This window comes from Lactuca saligna, chromosome 7 (genome assembly GCF_052625555.1).
Source record: "Lactuca saligna cultivar CGN05327 chromosome 7, ASM5262555v1, whole genome shotgun sequence".
Classification (NCBI taxonomy): domain Eukaryota; kingdom Viridiplantae; phylum Streptophyta; class Magnoliopsida; order Asterales; family Asteraceae; genus Lactuca; species Lactuca saligna.
The window spans coordinates 94,179,014-94,195,426 of NC_136423.1; the positions used below are offsets into that span (position 1 = coordinate 94,179,014).

At 35.0% G+C, this 16,413-nt stretch overlaps 1 protein-coding gene across 1 annotated transcript; it reads right to left on the reverse strand.

Moving 5' to 3' along the window:
• Positions 1-11,485: 11,485 nt before the first annotated feature.
• On the reverse strand, positions 11,486-13,791 carry LOC145005997 (stress response protein). Its single transcript, XM_078965094.1, has 5 exons — positions 13,509-13,791; positions 12,852-12,953; positions 12,260-12,404; positions 12,137-12,186; positions 11,486-11,902 (listed from the first exon to the last, which is right to left on the reverse strand). The coding sequence occupies exons 1-5, from the start codon at positions 13,593-13,595 to the stop codon at positions 11,669-11,671; spliced, it is 618 nt and encodes a 205-aa protein (XP_078821220.1). The 5' UTR covers positions 13,596-13,791; the 3' UTR covers positions 11,486-11,668.
• Positions 13,792-16,413: the final 2,622 nt, after the last annotated feature.

The following is a 16,413-nucleotide window of genomic DNA, read 5'->3' on the forward strand; positions in this document are numbered from 1 at the left end:
TATTCTTAAACGTATTTAGTATGTATAACTATGTGTTAATCGAAAGTCGGACTAGTGTATCCTACCCTAACCCCACAACCAAACAAGGAACAGGAGTCAAGGTTAACAACAATAGTCCGAAGTCCATTAAAGCATACTTATACACTAATACATAGATGAATATAGTTTTGAAAGTAAAAGAGTTTTGGCTAGAGTTTAAAAGCAGTTTAAAAAGGGTTTTATAATGAAGTATAACAATGTTTAAAAGCAGTTTGAAAACGTTTTTGAAAATGGTTTGGAACAAGATGTTTAACAAGTATATAAATGTTTATATTAACACAATTTCAATTGTGTTCAACTTGTATCCCCCTACCCCTAAAAGCATTTAAAACAGTTAAAACGTTGATTGCAGGGGTATGAAATCACCTGATTGTGAGTGATCTGGAAAGTAAGATAGGTATAGGATGCTTGTGTTCACAATAGAAGTCCCGAAGCACAGTTGGATCCTATAAGGCATATATTCACATATATGTGTATACAATTAGCGCTTATAACTACTAACTAGCATACGGAACTACATATAGTTGTAGGAAACACCCTAAATGAAGTGTGATCCACAAATGGAGGTTTGAAGGAGGTTCGCGGCCACCCAACGATGGGTTTTTGGCCGTATAGAGTTCACGGCCTCATGAGGTGTTCATGGACCATGAATCTATGAAGGGTTCACGGCCCTTATGAAGGTTTCACGGCCGTGATCCCCTCAAGTTCATGAAGGTGATGATGAATCACAAAAAATCAAGGCTATTATCTAATAGACTTTCAAGTATAACAAGTTTAAGGTTGAAATACTTACGTTTTTGGAACTTTAAAGGGTTTACTGCCAAAGATAGTTAAGAGAGGATGCGAGTAATCACGGTTGGGAGGAGGAGAAATGAAGAAAAATGAGTACCATATATATATATATATATATATATATATATATATATATATATATATATATATATGAGGTGGTTCACGGCCGTGAACCTAGTTTGTTGTCGTGAACACCTTGTGAGTGGTTTTCTGGCTCGTATGTATCCTCCCGATCACAAGATTATTCATCCTAGCATCCATTCATACATTACACTAGGAAAAAACTCTCAAATAGACCCTTAACAAGGCTAAAAGGTAATACATACAAGTCTGACACTTGATTGATTTGATTAACTTTTCATGAATGAAATTTCGGGTTGTGACAGACAGGCATCAAATTGATTTGGAAAGAGTGATTATTCAGTGTTAATGTACACATTATGAAATATCATCGGTTGATTCTGTTTTTCCATTGGCCATTCCTACTGTAAATGTTACGTTTAAATTTTAGGGATCCTGATTGAGTAAGTTTTTAAACTTGTGGCTTAGGAAACTTTGTTCGGCTCCACAATCAAATAAGATGCATGCGTAGGTGTTACTAAGAAGAAACGTACCAGTGACTACTGTTGGGTCTTGTACGGCCTCCCATTGTCCTATTGCTAGGACTCTTCATGATCCACTTGTGCCCCTATTGTTGGTCTTGGGGCAGTTTCGCTTGTAGTAACCAATTTCCCTGCAACCATAATAGGCTTGATCGACCCCAATATTGTTGTTGTTAGGTTGTTTGTTTTATTGTGGAGGTGCTCTGCAATACCGGGCAGTGTGCCTTTTTCTATTGCAGTTGGTACATTGGAAATCTTTGCATTCACCAACATGATGGAAACTACACTTGTCATAATTTGGATGAGAACATGCATAGGGTCTTGCAGGTGCTAGGGTGGTTATAGTGGTTGCAGTTGGAGCTTGTATGGTCTGAGTGGGAACAGCATGAACTTCCACCATTTGCTGCTTCTTAGAAGAATATGAAGTTCGTCCCCCTTTCCTTTTATTTCCCGAATTCTTCTTGTTGTGTCTTTCCTTCTTGGCTTTTGTCTCTGTAGTCTTGGTGCCATTCTTGTTTCCATGATCATATAGCTTTTGAGCTATATTTTTTTCACTATCGAATGTTTCAGGTTTAGCAGCAATCGTATTTCCTTGGATTGGGGGAGTCAACCCCCAAATGAAACGTTCAATTTTCTTTCCTTCTAAGGTTATCATTCCCAGGCACAAAAGTTCCAGCTCGGTGAACCTAGCGATATTGGCTTCAACATCCGAATTTTGTATAGTAAGATTCCATAACTCTTTCTCCAGCTTTTGTATTTCCCAACTGGAACAATATTCAACCAACATCATTTCCTTGAGTTTCTCCCATGGCATAGCATTAGCAACTGGGAGTGTTAAGGCTTTAACATGACCATTCCACCATGATAGTGCTTGATCGACAAACGTGCAAGCTGCAAATTTCACACTACTTTCTTCCGAGCATTCACAGCTTTCAAAGACAGACTCTGTCTTCTCAATCCAGCATTTTAGAGTTATCACTCCACCGGTCCCATTGAATGTTCTAGGCTTCGCATTAGAAATGTCCTTATAGGTACAAGTTTTTGTAGGCCCTTGATTCATTTCATGGTTAGAGCTTTTGGTTCCCTGACCATTTCTGCCTCCATTGTTTCCATTGTGGATGTGAGCCAATGCTGCAGTGATTGCAGCTGAAACTGCTGCCTGGAAAGCAGCAAAGTTTATATCCGGTTGGGGTGGTGGTGGTGGTGGTAGTGCACCCATGTTGTTATTTCTACGAATCGGTCTTCTAGGCATCTTCTGTCATGGAACAGAAGGATGGTGAGAAAATAATAGTTTTTCTTTTTTGAAATTCCTTTATTGTCTAACGGTTACGATGATTCGATTTGTGCTTATAAGTGAAATCGTACAATATCAAGTAATAATAGAAATAGAAAACATAGCATATGACAACATCACAAATAAAACACAACACCGTTACATTAATGATAAGCTTCATGGTACAATACATGAAAATTTACCTCTAAAAAGGCGTATAGTACATAGAGGAAATAAAATTTGTCAGCATAACGTCTCTATGAGTATTGTAGTCACTTAATCATAGAGTTGGTCCTATATATAATAGTAAATAAAAAGAGAATCCTATCGATACTGACGGGGGTACTCAGATGCCGAAATTATGCACCAAAAGTTCAGCCAATTCACTCATCTCCTGAGTGATCTTAGCTTCCCTTTGTTGGGTTTTGGTCATAAGACATCTTATGTGCTCATACAAACCCTAATGCTTGGATCTAGGTTTCTCTATTGTACATGCTTTGAATCCAAGACTATAAACCCTAATTCTAGTATTCAAATAATCATATTAACATAAGAATGAGTTTATAATGTTACCTTGATTGTTATGTAGCAATAACAATCCCAAATCTCCTTGTATTGACTTTGGAAGGCTTAGAGTCACAAGTGTCACTCCTCTAATGGCTCACAAACACCATAAGCAAGTGGAGAAGGTATAAGGAGAGAGGTGAGAGGTTAGAATTCGTATCTAGGACCTCTTGGGAAGGGATACACGAATTCATGGCCCTAGGGGTGTTTATATAGGTGTAGAGATAGGGTTTCAGTCATTATCCTTATCTAGTTGATTATCCATTAAGCAACCAATAAGATAATCCTTGAATCCTTATCATACTCGAATTCTAAGGGATTTACACCTCAAATTCGTTCACCATATATATAAGATAATCCTTACCTTATTTTGTAACTATCACATAATTACAATTCAGCCCCTCTAGTTTAATTAATTACATTTGATCACAAAACCAATTCTTAATTAATTATTGACCAATATTAATTAAACAAATATAATTTCTCCTTTAATATATTATTCTTATAACATATTAATAAATCATATTATCCTCTCTCTCTTTATTCATTTCTCCAATCAAGTTGCTTTGGTGAAGGCAACCCAAAAGGACCATGCACCATCGGGTCAAGTACATACCAAAATAGTTATGGACTTAGACACTAATCCAACACCCTTTGCTCAGCTCAAACTTGCCACACCCCCAAACCGGAACAATGGAAACGTTCGAGAGTGGAGGACGTCATGTAATGTAACATAACAATTGCATCATAGTAATCAAAGTAAACACAACCATTACATTAAGATATAAATATTTACATTTGTTAGTTTCATTGTTTGTGTACATCAAAAGTATAACAAAATACGAAGACATGACTCTATACGCTCCTTCTTTTCAAAATGTTGTCGGAGTACCTGCCTACTGATTTCCAGAGAATACAAGCGATTTTGAAAGAGTATCAGCATAAAGCTAGTGAGTTCATAAGAATGATTTCAGTAATGATAAAATTATGTCAATGGATCTGAAAAACGTATGCAGGTTTCCCAAGAAAATCCAATATTTTCTAACATGTAAGTTATGTTTAAAAACTCTGGCTACCACCAGTATGTATAATATGTTCTATTTGAAAACCATGGCTACCACCAATATGTATAGTATGTTCTGTTTAAAAACATTGGCTACCACCAGTATGTTGTAGTTTTATTATTTAAAATAAAACCATGTATTGTATCCCTGGAATCCTCCAGTATAATGTATATGAGTTCTATTAATTAAAATAAAACTAATGAAGAATGGAATCCCGTAAACAAAGGTTAGTTTATACTATTATGAGTTCATATAACCATGCTTGATATAACTGATGACCTCAGCGACGATCTTCAGGCGTCGTAAGGTATGATATTTGTCACCCCAGGCATGCTTGCCTAACTGTAGCTAGCAGTTTAAGTGTGGGATTGTCTGTCCCAAATAGATCTATTCACAAATCTCATGCTCTCCCTCTAGGAGACTCTTGTTACACTAAATGTTGAGGATTTTACTAGTACCTGGAAGGGTACAATTGAAGAGATGTCTCACAATCCTGTATTAACTAGTTTACGTGTAGTTCTGTATTATTTTCTTGTAATTTAAACCGTTGTATACTGGGTAGAGTATTAATAATTATACTTAAATAATTATTTAGTGTTATACTCTTGTCATCCGAACGTAGTAATAAATATCATAAACTAAAGTTGTCAAAGTTTATATGTTTGCTCATGTATATAGTCTAAATCGGTAAAAACTGTGTAATGAGTTCCCAAAACTATACCAATTATAGTTTGCTTGTAATGTTATGTACTTGGTTCATGAAATGTTCCGAAAACTATGCAATTATGTTTTCAAGTTGAAAGTGTCCCTTATGCTCCGGATAATACAAAAGGGATTAATTATCTAAATATTTTATAAAGATGTGGAAATCGTTTGACTGTATCAATTGCATAAGTTTTAAACTTGTAGAAATCCTTTTGTATTATTTCACAAATCGTTTGTGTTTGGCTTGTATCCCCCCTGAAAACGTTAAAAATCATAAAAGCGTAGGGGTATGAACTCACTATTAGTTGTGTGAAAGCGTCGAATCAACGAATTGGAAATGAAGACCCTCGAGTTGTTGTATGTGGCACTTAACGGAATCCTAATAACAATTAAATACATTATATGTATCTAAATTAGCGATTTCATTAGATAATGTGTTAGAAAAACACTTGCTTTCGGTTAAGGAATGTTACCAAAACTTGATTGGATCGGGGAAACGGTTTTCAGTCTAATTCACCACATAGGAAGGGTTTGTGGCCGTGAAGAGGGATTATAGCTGTGAACTGTCCCTTGAAGGGTTTATGGCTATGAATAGACTCTTGAAGGGTTTATGGTCATGAACTGTTTGCGGTCTTTCAAGATTTGGAGAGTTGAAGGGTGTACAGCCGTAAAATCAAGAACAATGATATTGGATTCAGTGAAAACGCATTTTAGATGCTCCAAAATAACCTCCAAAGGTGATTTCTTGATGATTTCTAAAAGGAATGAGGGTGTTTTGGGGTTTACGGTCGAGAGGTAGAGAGGGAAAATAGGGGAGTTTTCGGCCAAGAAGGTTCAAATGAGGGTGGGGGTCCCGAATATATAGGCTGGGGGTATGATCGGTGGTGGGGTCCACCTGACACCAGCCGAAAACGGGTGTACGGCCATAAACTCACTCAGGCCGAAAACTTTTGGTTTTTCAAGAAAACTCGGGTTTTTCGCACGATTTTGGTTCCGACTTATATATATATATATATATATATATATATATATATATATATATATATATATATATATATATATATATATATATATATATATATATATAATTTAACTATTTATTTTAACGGATTTTCCAAACCATAGGAATTTAATGGAACTAAATAAAAAGTTAAATTTATTTAACGAAATCGGTTAATGTTAACGGAAAGAGGTTCGGGTTGTCACAGAGCTGCCCTAGCTTCAACTGCAAATAGCTGTTGCATGAGAGTGGCTACCTCCTCCTCTAAGGAGCGTAGTCGGTCGGTGGAGTCTTCCGGTGCTATGTGCTGATCCGGTTTTACTTCCAAAGGGTGGGGTTCGCTAGGAATTTCTACAATGCCCTCTTCCTCATCTATCTCCTCATCAAATCTCTCATCATTGTAGTCCGTTTCTTGATATTCTTCAGGTCCTATACCTAGGTCTCCCCCTTGAACCATTTCTGGCTCTTCATCAATCCACATGTGGGCCACTAGGGCCTGGTAGTAGAGGTCACCTTGCTGAAACTCAGCCATGGTGCATGCACGAGAATGGAGGTGTGAGAAGAGTGTAGAAAGTGTACGTGCGACGGTTATATGATATCCTAAAATACTCCTATAGTATTTTAGTTATTTAGGTTTGGTTCCTTTAAAACTTTTTGGATAATTAGTGGTAAGTTTCTAGATTCATTGCCCACCACGATCACTCCCAAGCACATGTTGGTCATATTTTGAATAAATATACTTGATCAGGCAATATTTACCCCTAATACGATTACATAACTGCCCGAGTTTAACCACGATGTTCAACTCCTCTAAACACTTTTAGTGTTTCTTATTATAGCAATACTCCTAGTATGCACACGTAGGTATGTATTTTATTTGTGTTGTGAGTATTTTAGTCTTAGTGTATTTACAGTTGCATATCATGTATGATTAGATATGCTAGTTCACTATAAACATTGCTCTGATATCAATCTGTCACACCCCCGAACCGGAACGGCGGAAATATCCGGGGGCGAATGACTTCATCTTGTAATATCATAACAAGTGTATATAAATGAAACATATGCATCATCATCACCATACATAAAATATAACAACATACATGGTTTACAGCATTGTGATTGTTTACAAAATTACATCCCAAAATATCAAGTGCATGGTGAAAACAAAAATACAACAAATGCCAAAAGTCCAAAGCTACCAACTTCCTTAGTGAGTTCCTGAGAAATACAAGTTATTTTAAAAAGCGTCAACATATAAAATGTTGGTGAGTTCATAAGAATGTTTAAATGAAAATCCTTGTGATAGTTAAAACCCCATAAAATCAAATATTTTCTATAAAAATAGTTTGTGATAGTCTTGTTTTCAAATCATGTACAGTTGCGAATGTGTTCTTGTTTATTATTGTTTGCGAGTTCCTAAGAAAATCTTATATTTTCTGATATACAAAAGTTGTGGTCTTAATACCTTAAGACCTGTGTAGTGAATTTGTTACCAAGGTATTCAACACATAAATAGTTACGAATTGTAGATGTGTCCCGCGTAAATTTTTAAATAAATTAAAATTTTGATATACTCTAAATGAGTCGTTATAACCATGCTAATATGATGGAGTGCATGTCTGCATATTTTTCAGGCGTCAGTTTCGAAGAAGATAATTGTCACCCTAGATTGGTCTGTCTATCTGTAGCAAACCACTCAGGTGTGGGATGTCAACCCCATATAGATCTATACACAAATTTATGTTCTCCCTCCAGGAGACTCTGTTATAACCTTACAGGGCTTAAGGTGTACACTAAATAGGTACGGTGAAGGTGCGTCTTCCTAGAGTTCTAACATAATTTTATGCTAATAGTTAATCCCATTATTTATTATAATAAATAATATTAAGTGTGTGCGTTACCAAAATATTTTTTTTATCGCATGTACCGAGGATAATCCCATTTTTAATAAGATAAAAAATGGCTCAACTTTTCTGAAAACGGCAATAATGGCCCAAAAATGACGAGAATGGCATAAAAGGCCCATATTTGTCCATAATATAAACTTTATCCCAATAACACTTAAAATTGTTGAATATGGCCCATTTTACTAAAATATTTATTTTTGGCCCATTTTTACAACATTTGGTCAAAAATAGTCCTTGACTGTTTTTATGGCCGGAAATGCACCCTTGTAAATGAAAAACTTCCATATTTTATCATTTTCCATATTTTCTTGTCAAAAACTTGTTAAAACATATTCTTGGGTTAATCTTTGTGATTTCTACCAAACATCAATAGATACAAATCACCTTTAGGAGCTAGTTTTCATTTTTAACCACAAAATATGTTAACTAAGTCCAACTTCTTGAGATCTAGCCATAAGTCTCGAGTTTTTGGACTTTTTGCATGGGTTTCACAATATATAACACACATAACATACAACATGCACATAAAAGCAATTATACAAGATTAACACATGACTTCGACTTTTATTCTCCTCCAAAAGAAAGAAAAACTTGAAAATAGGGGTATGAAGCTCACCTTAGTTGATTTTGTGGAGGTTTTTGAAGTGTAGAGAAGAGATCTTGAGCCTAAGCACTAAAATGCCCTTGATGAACTCCTTGTAGCCTAAATTATCCTAAGAAGGTTAACACACAACTTTGTGTGTAAATGAGATGAAATTAACCAAATAATATGTAAGAATACTAGGAGATTTCGAAATGGCTCACCAAAATTCCAAGAACCACCTTGATGATAATGATTTTTGGAAAGACCCACTTGTTCTTGAGAGGATTTTAACTTATTTGCTAAGTGGAGTGAGGGAGGGATTTTTGTTGAGGTATGAAGTATCCAGAGAATAAAATGAGGTAATTGTGAAGATTAACAAAAGGGGTTCTCGTTTAAATAAGGGAAATGAAGTTGATTTGAAGTTTACTTGGAGAACTGTTAGCTAATTCATAGTTATTTGTTGGAGAATTCGTAAGGATCCGTGGTTGCATAAGAAAATGGCAAAATACAACTCATAAATCTGTAAACACTTTAAAACATATAAGTGTTTATGCCCATGGATGGTTTACACTTTAAGTTTTCGCCCAAAAAGTGGTCTATGGAGGGGTTTACGCCATTAAAGTGAGTTTACTCTTGAGTTTTCACCCCAAATGGGGTCCACCATGGTGTTTACGTCCCATATGTGTGTTTACCATGGTGTTTACACCCATAAGTGGGTTTTCACTTGGGTTTTCGCCAAGGTAGCCCAAATAAAGGAGTTTTCACTCCTTAATGGCCTAATAGGGGTGTTGATGGTCAAGTTTGATTTTTATAAATTTGTTTATATCCTGGATGATTTTAATGAATGTATATATGTTTCTTATGATTAGGAAACTCAAAATGATAGCCCTAAGGTTCAAGCATTTAAGGTTGCAACATAACACAAGTCCTTATGTCTATATCATGTGATCCTTATTTGATTTTCACTACTCATTAGGGCTTAAGTAATATGAATTCCAGTTTTATATCAAAGTTGTATCATATAGCTAAAACATTTGCATATACAAGACCCTTGGACTTGGTTTTGACCTAAAATTTCTAGTTGTGACAATATTTTTATCATTTTGGGAATTGTACTCTGATAATTATTTTCGCATTGACACACTTATGAATATTTTTTATGAATACTTGATGGTTTTTGGTTGATCTAAAAGTGAAATCTATACTTATGATGTTTGAGATGTTACGTTGTCGGGTTCAGCGGACGCTTTTCGGTGGAACAACTTTTGGTTGGTACCGACGTTCCTGTGGACAATGGGTGTTCACCTATTCTCCATATTCCTGATGTTGATGTCAACTTGGTTTCTGCACCCGCTCCTGTTCCAAGCACCCCCACTAGGTAAACATAAATTGCCGTCTTTCACTTATCGGTTTGGTGATTTCTGTTTAGGGTCACCGACCAGTCTTTACTGAAAGCGGATGATTTGGTTGAACATCAAGATTCTTCTAGCTTAAATTCTGATGGTAGTTTTTTGCCTCCACCCTTCTCTCTTCTTTATATATATATATATATATATATATATATATATATATATATATATATATATATATATATATATATATATATATATATATATATATGTGTGTGTGTGTGTGTGTGTGTGTGTGTGTGTGTGATTACTCACTAAGTCGTAGACTTACAATTGCGACTTTTGTTTAGTTGTAGATCTTTCAGGAGCGAAGGGCAAGAAGCTGGCTCGATTTGAAGGATATAGACATTCTCAAGGGCAGACCCTATCTATGTTATTTACTTTATGTTATGAAATCTTAAAACTAAAATTCAGCTTCGGCATTTTGATGATGTTTATGATACATCGGTTGTGTTTTGACATGGTCTCAAACTCTTATTTTGAAAATAACATGTCTGATTTTTTTAAATAAATAAATAAATAAAAATTAAGGTTATTAGGATGTTGCATGCAAATTGCAACATCTTTTAGGTTTACCCGTCACTTGTGTATAAATCAAGGTACACCTAGTAATTTGCACCAATACAAGTCTTGTTATAATGATCACATATGTTAATGTAACACAAATTATGGCTGACAAAAATGTATCACGGAGAACCAACCAACATGTTACCAACCGAACCAATAAAATCGGCAGCCAATATGTTTGGTAGCCAATATCGGTAACGGTATAAAATTTTGAATATCACGGCTGTACCATACCAACCTATATATATATATATATATATATATATATATATATATATATATATATATATATACCGATTCTTCTTTTAGTTAGAAGTAACTATAAACTAATAGTCGGAGTTACTAATATAATTCAATTGATATCGATTCTTCTTTTAATGAAACATTATACTAAAAGAAATTACTAACACAATCTTAATGGAGGTACATGATAGTAAAAGGATTTACTAAAACAAGCGACGACCACAACTTCAACTCACATTCATATTTGAAAAACTTTCTAACCATTCAGTGTTGATTATAATGTGAAGTCTTATATAGATTATAGTCTTAAACTCTTCCAGTATAGATATTAGTTAAATATTTTGGTATATACCAATACCAATATATACCAATCAAATTTGTTGGTAACCAACTAAATTGGTACCAAGTATCATTGGTACGGTATTGGTAGATAAAAATTTATACCAATTATAATTGATACGGTACACAGTATAGAGGAAAAAAACTTGGTACCGTACCAATTCCACCCCTAACACGAATCATGTCTATCAAGCTAAAACCCATGTTTTGATACTACAAATGAGATGTTCTATTGTATCATGAAAGCAACCTAAATCACTGCCTATTACTACTGATTTTTCCTATATTATGCAAATTGCAACATCTTTTAAATAGAAACACAATACAGGAAAACCCATGAGTAGTAACTAATGATGAAGACTTACTGCTAGAAACAATTGAAAATGACAAAGAAATTGAAGCTTTAGTGACATAAATACCATCCATTCATTCAGATTCAGGTGCTATGGAAAACAATTCAACCCAACCTCAAAAAACATGAGTCTACAAACCGCAAATGTATCACACTCTGTCTGGTTAATTCACAGTTACTACATGGTAAAACATAAACAATAATCATTCGTTGATGATAATTAACATCAGTTGTTTGTGTTCCCAAAGAACCTGGAGAGGGGCAAAGGCCCATCTGCCTCTTGTTCATCACCACTTGAATGCTTGGATTTTGAGCTCTGCCTCTTGTCTTTCCTCTTTCTTGACCTTGATCTTGATCTTGACCTTCTTTTTGATTCCCTGGAATCATCCTCATCATCACTACTTGAAGACTCAGATGATGAACTTGAAGAAGAACTAGACCCACAAGATTTCCTCAAATGCTATTATTTATTATCGCAAACAAAAAAAAAAAAAAAAAAAAAAAAAATGTTAGTTACTTTTCTTCCTTGTTCAGATAATACAAAAGAGTAGTTATTGCCAGGTGTCCTTGTGGTTGGTAAGAATATCCATTTTGAGATGAGGGATAGTACAAAATCCAAACCACGGGGATCAAAAAAAGCAAGAATATCCATTTTTGGACGATTTGTTTCTAATAAGAATAGTCTGAGAGGCACCTTTCTCTTTTTGTTGGAGCGCTTCTTGAGATCTTTGTCCTTTTTATTATCTGCAACAAGGGGCAATAGGATTATGTATGTAAAGGACTTGAGGTATTGTAAATTTGTAATGGACATAAATACCCTTCTTCCTCTGAGTAGATTTAATTTTAGAGTGGTTTTTGCCATGGGCAAGCTTGCTTGCCCGTTCTGCATCTAGTTGAGCTCGATATTCCCGCATCATTCTATCTTTGTCAGCTTCTAATTCCCCCTTTTTAATTTCTTCTTCCTAACAAAAAAACAAATTAGATATTTTCCTATCTATAATCTATATAAATATAATCATTCTACACTGCCACTTAACTCCATGTTATAGTTGAGGAAAAGCAACAACACAAACAAAGGAAAATCAAATCTTTGAAATACATTAATAGTTAAATAGCAGCTGCAGCAATCAGAGAATATAAGGCTTCCCAATTGCTTGTCCAATATCATTTAACGATAAAAAAAAGAAACAAGTTAAAATGAATAAGTGAATGTCTTTGTTCAGGAAACAAAAATTTTGAAACCAAACTACTATGTCAATTTTCAACAAGAAAAAACGAATACATATTGATGATGAATAACTACATGTAGTAACAAGTGTACATTCAACCTCAAAAAAAGATATTTATCATGTGGAGATCTACATACATTCTACAGAGTAGAGGAGTCAAAAGTGAAGATAAATAGTTACCTTTTGCTTCTTTTTGTACTCTTCCCAAGTAACTGTATGTGAAGTTTTGAGGCTGGCCAAACGAGCTGCATGCCACTCTGGTGAATGAAATGAACCATCCACCTGCGACTCTCTTAATCAGAAAGGGTACAAATTCAAAGAAAAAAAGACTATAAAACTTTGGAATTCCTAAAATATTCTGTTCCAGACACCAAATATGAAAGAAATTCAAAGAAAATATAAAATGAAGCCATCATGGAACAATAAAAAACATGTTTGTATTGTTTCCTGCCTATTCAGATTTATCCAAAGTCATCAGAATCATATTTGAGCATCTAATATTTCAACTTACGTCTTCACAATCACAACTCTATGCCTAAAGGTTGGACACACAAAAATCAATTAGCAGGTCTAATCACCATGTTAACAGACTATTTACCTAACCCTTATCAGTCATTGAGCTAAAAAGTAAGCGATTCTAACAAAGAGAAACAGGGAATTAGGCTCTAGAGAAGTCACAACCCCCTGCCTCTTCTCATCCTCAACCAAAGATTTATTGGTTACGATATCATACCACGAGTTAACATGTTTCTTCATTTGATTATATCCAATCTGAATACTGTGCACAATGGAAATAACAACAAATCCACTGAAAATATGATATGGAAGGGTACAAACCATGCCGTCATCCACATCATCGGGGCCGCCTGAGGTAGATCCCACCCTTGATCTCTGCATCGCCTTGTAAGCCTGATTCTTCCCCATGTCCCTTTATATTGATTTGAGCACCCAAAACTAATAGGAATAATTGAAGAAGAGTAGGAAATATCGGTTTTGGAGTAACAAAGGAAAAAAAAGGTTGAAGCTGTGGTGGATAAATTTAAGTGTTCAAAACCCCCAATTGAAGAACACGAAGAAAGGGATTGCAGCGAGCCATGAATATGAAGTTATGTTGGATAATAAAGGAAAACAAATGCGAACACCGTATTTTAGTGGATCCGGTTAACAGCAAGATATATAAACCTAAACCCCGTTGGCCTTTGCCCTAAGGTGCCCAAATGTCCAAGCCTAAGTTTTTATTAACGTGGGGGAAATGACTTAACATGAAAATGATGTTTGGAAATTGTTTAAAAACTATGGAAGTTTTGTTTGTATAAAAAAATCATCAACTAAAGGTTTTATTCAAAAAAATATTAAGAAAGTATAATTTTTGTTCAAATCCTACCTAATGATAATCAATTCTTATTGATAAAATGATGACTTCAATTAAAGATTCTTGAGTTGGTCTAACAAGTAATAACATGGCATAAGAGTAGGTGAGATGACATTTATTAATATATTTGTCTTCTTTTAATTGAATTAGGGTTATTAGGAGGAACAACCAGAGATTTTTCTTCTCTTCATTTATTTCTACTTCTTCGGTCCTCTCATGGCTTCATCTTCTACTAAATCCATATAATGGCTTGTGGTTATAGTACTAAGAGTCCCTGGTTTGTGTGGTTTTCTCTAGAAGTTGGGTCATGCAGTTAAGAAGGGAAAAAAAATTATTGTGTTTGAGCATTTTCAAATTATTGGGTTGCTTGTTGGCAGGTGGGGTTTCCAAGTGATCTTTCAAGTTTTATTTATAAGATGCATTGATTTCGAAATGCTTAGAAAGGGCTCATGGAATATGTTAGTGTTGTTTTAGGAATAGTAACCAAGACAAATTTTGAGGACAAAATCTAATTTAAGTGCGGGAGAATTGTAACATCTTGTTTCCTGTCATTTCTGGGTCGGGGGCCAGAAGTTGATTGTGTAAGGCTTTTGTCACACTCACGAACCAGACGGCGGAAACGTCCGGAAGCTCGTGTAACAATCATCACAATGAATATACATGAAACATAACACATTCATCACCAACATTATATAATACAACCAGCATTGTTTACATCAAGTACATTGTTAAAAATACATCAGTTCTAACTGTTAAAAGTACGATAAGTGATGTTACATAAAACAAAACCATACACACACTTGTGTGACAACCCGATATTTCGAGGCAATATAATGGAACGCAAGTCAAATTTATGTCAAAATTTAACTTTCCAAAAATCTTATTTGGGTTAAATAAAGTAGTAGGAATTGTGTCAGGGTTTTCATACATATAAAGAACCCTAAAATCCGAGTTATAACGAAGAAGTTATGACCAACCGAAGATTCTCGGCAAAACCGGCAATACTGATAAACGTAAAACGCGAAGTTTCAATACAGTAGTTTTTAGCCTTAGGTATCTAAATGAAAGTTTTAGATATCATCAAACCGTAAACGTACATAAAAATAACGTCCAAATCTAACTTCGTATGAGGAAGTTGTGATTTTTCTAAGTTACAGATATAGTAGTAAACAGCTAAAAACTCGAAATAGAGATCGAGAGACTTTTGGCCAACACAATCTAAATGAGAATCGAAGGGCTCAACAATACTAGCGCAACGGTAAAAAGTCTGACGAAAACGGACGTCGGATAAAGAAGTTATGGAACTTTAACGGACTTTTCCTGTCCCGACCTATTAAAAATATAATATTAAAAATAAAGTCAAAACTAGCCGACGGAATCTAAACGAAAGTTGTAGATCGTAGACTCACCTTCGCGTGGATATAAAGAACGTCGAAAACGGAGTTCGTATGAGAAAGATATGAATTTTTGAAGTTTGTTAATTAATTTAAATATAAATTAAATTAAAACCCGGTATTATCCGAAGAACGAGTCAGCGGTCCGATCCCTCGTACGCCCAGCGTACCGTCGTACGCCCAGCGTACTCGGATGCTAGGCTCCGGTTCGTCCACGTCGCTCTAATGCTTCGACCGAGGATGCGCTCATGCATGACGCATGAGTACGCAGTGCGTACTCTAGTACGCCCCGCGTAACGCAACCTCTCAGACCCCTATAAAAAGGATGCGAGGGTGCCAGCCAAAATTGCTAATTTCCTTCCTTTCTCGCGCCGAAGCTCTGCGTTTCAACCCTCGGAATCATCCTAAAGGCCCGGTTTTCATATCCAAGGTGGGAAGAAAGTTTTACACTCCCGAGACTCCCGAGATTTCCCGAGAATCTCGAGAGATCCGCTTTCTCGAGTAGAAGTTCTGCTCGGTTTTCGTCACGCTTTCTTCAACCAATCAAGTGAGTTCATACCCCTATAAACTACACTTTTAAATGTTTTATAAATACTTTTATATGCTTTTAAAGGGGGGGAATACAAGTTAAATACTCGATTATTGTCGTGTGTTATATAATAAAGTTCATTATACGCTTTTTATCAACGAAATCATATGTGATATTATAAACTTTATAGGAAACTTTTGTATACAAAATGTATCACGATAACATCATAGCTTTTGAAATGAAAAGTGTTGTTATATATATATATATATATATATATATATATATATATATATATATATATATATATATATATATATATATATATATTAGACTTTTCAACGGATTTACAAAACTTCTTTATGCTTTTATATTATAAATTCTTTATTAGACTTTTCAAGTCACAAATTCTTTATTAGACTTTTCAACGGATTTACAAAACTTCTTTAT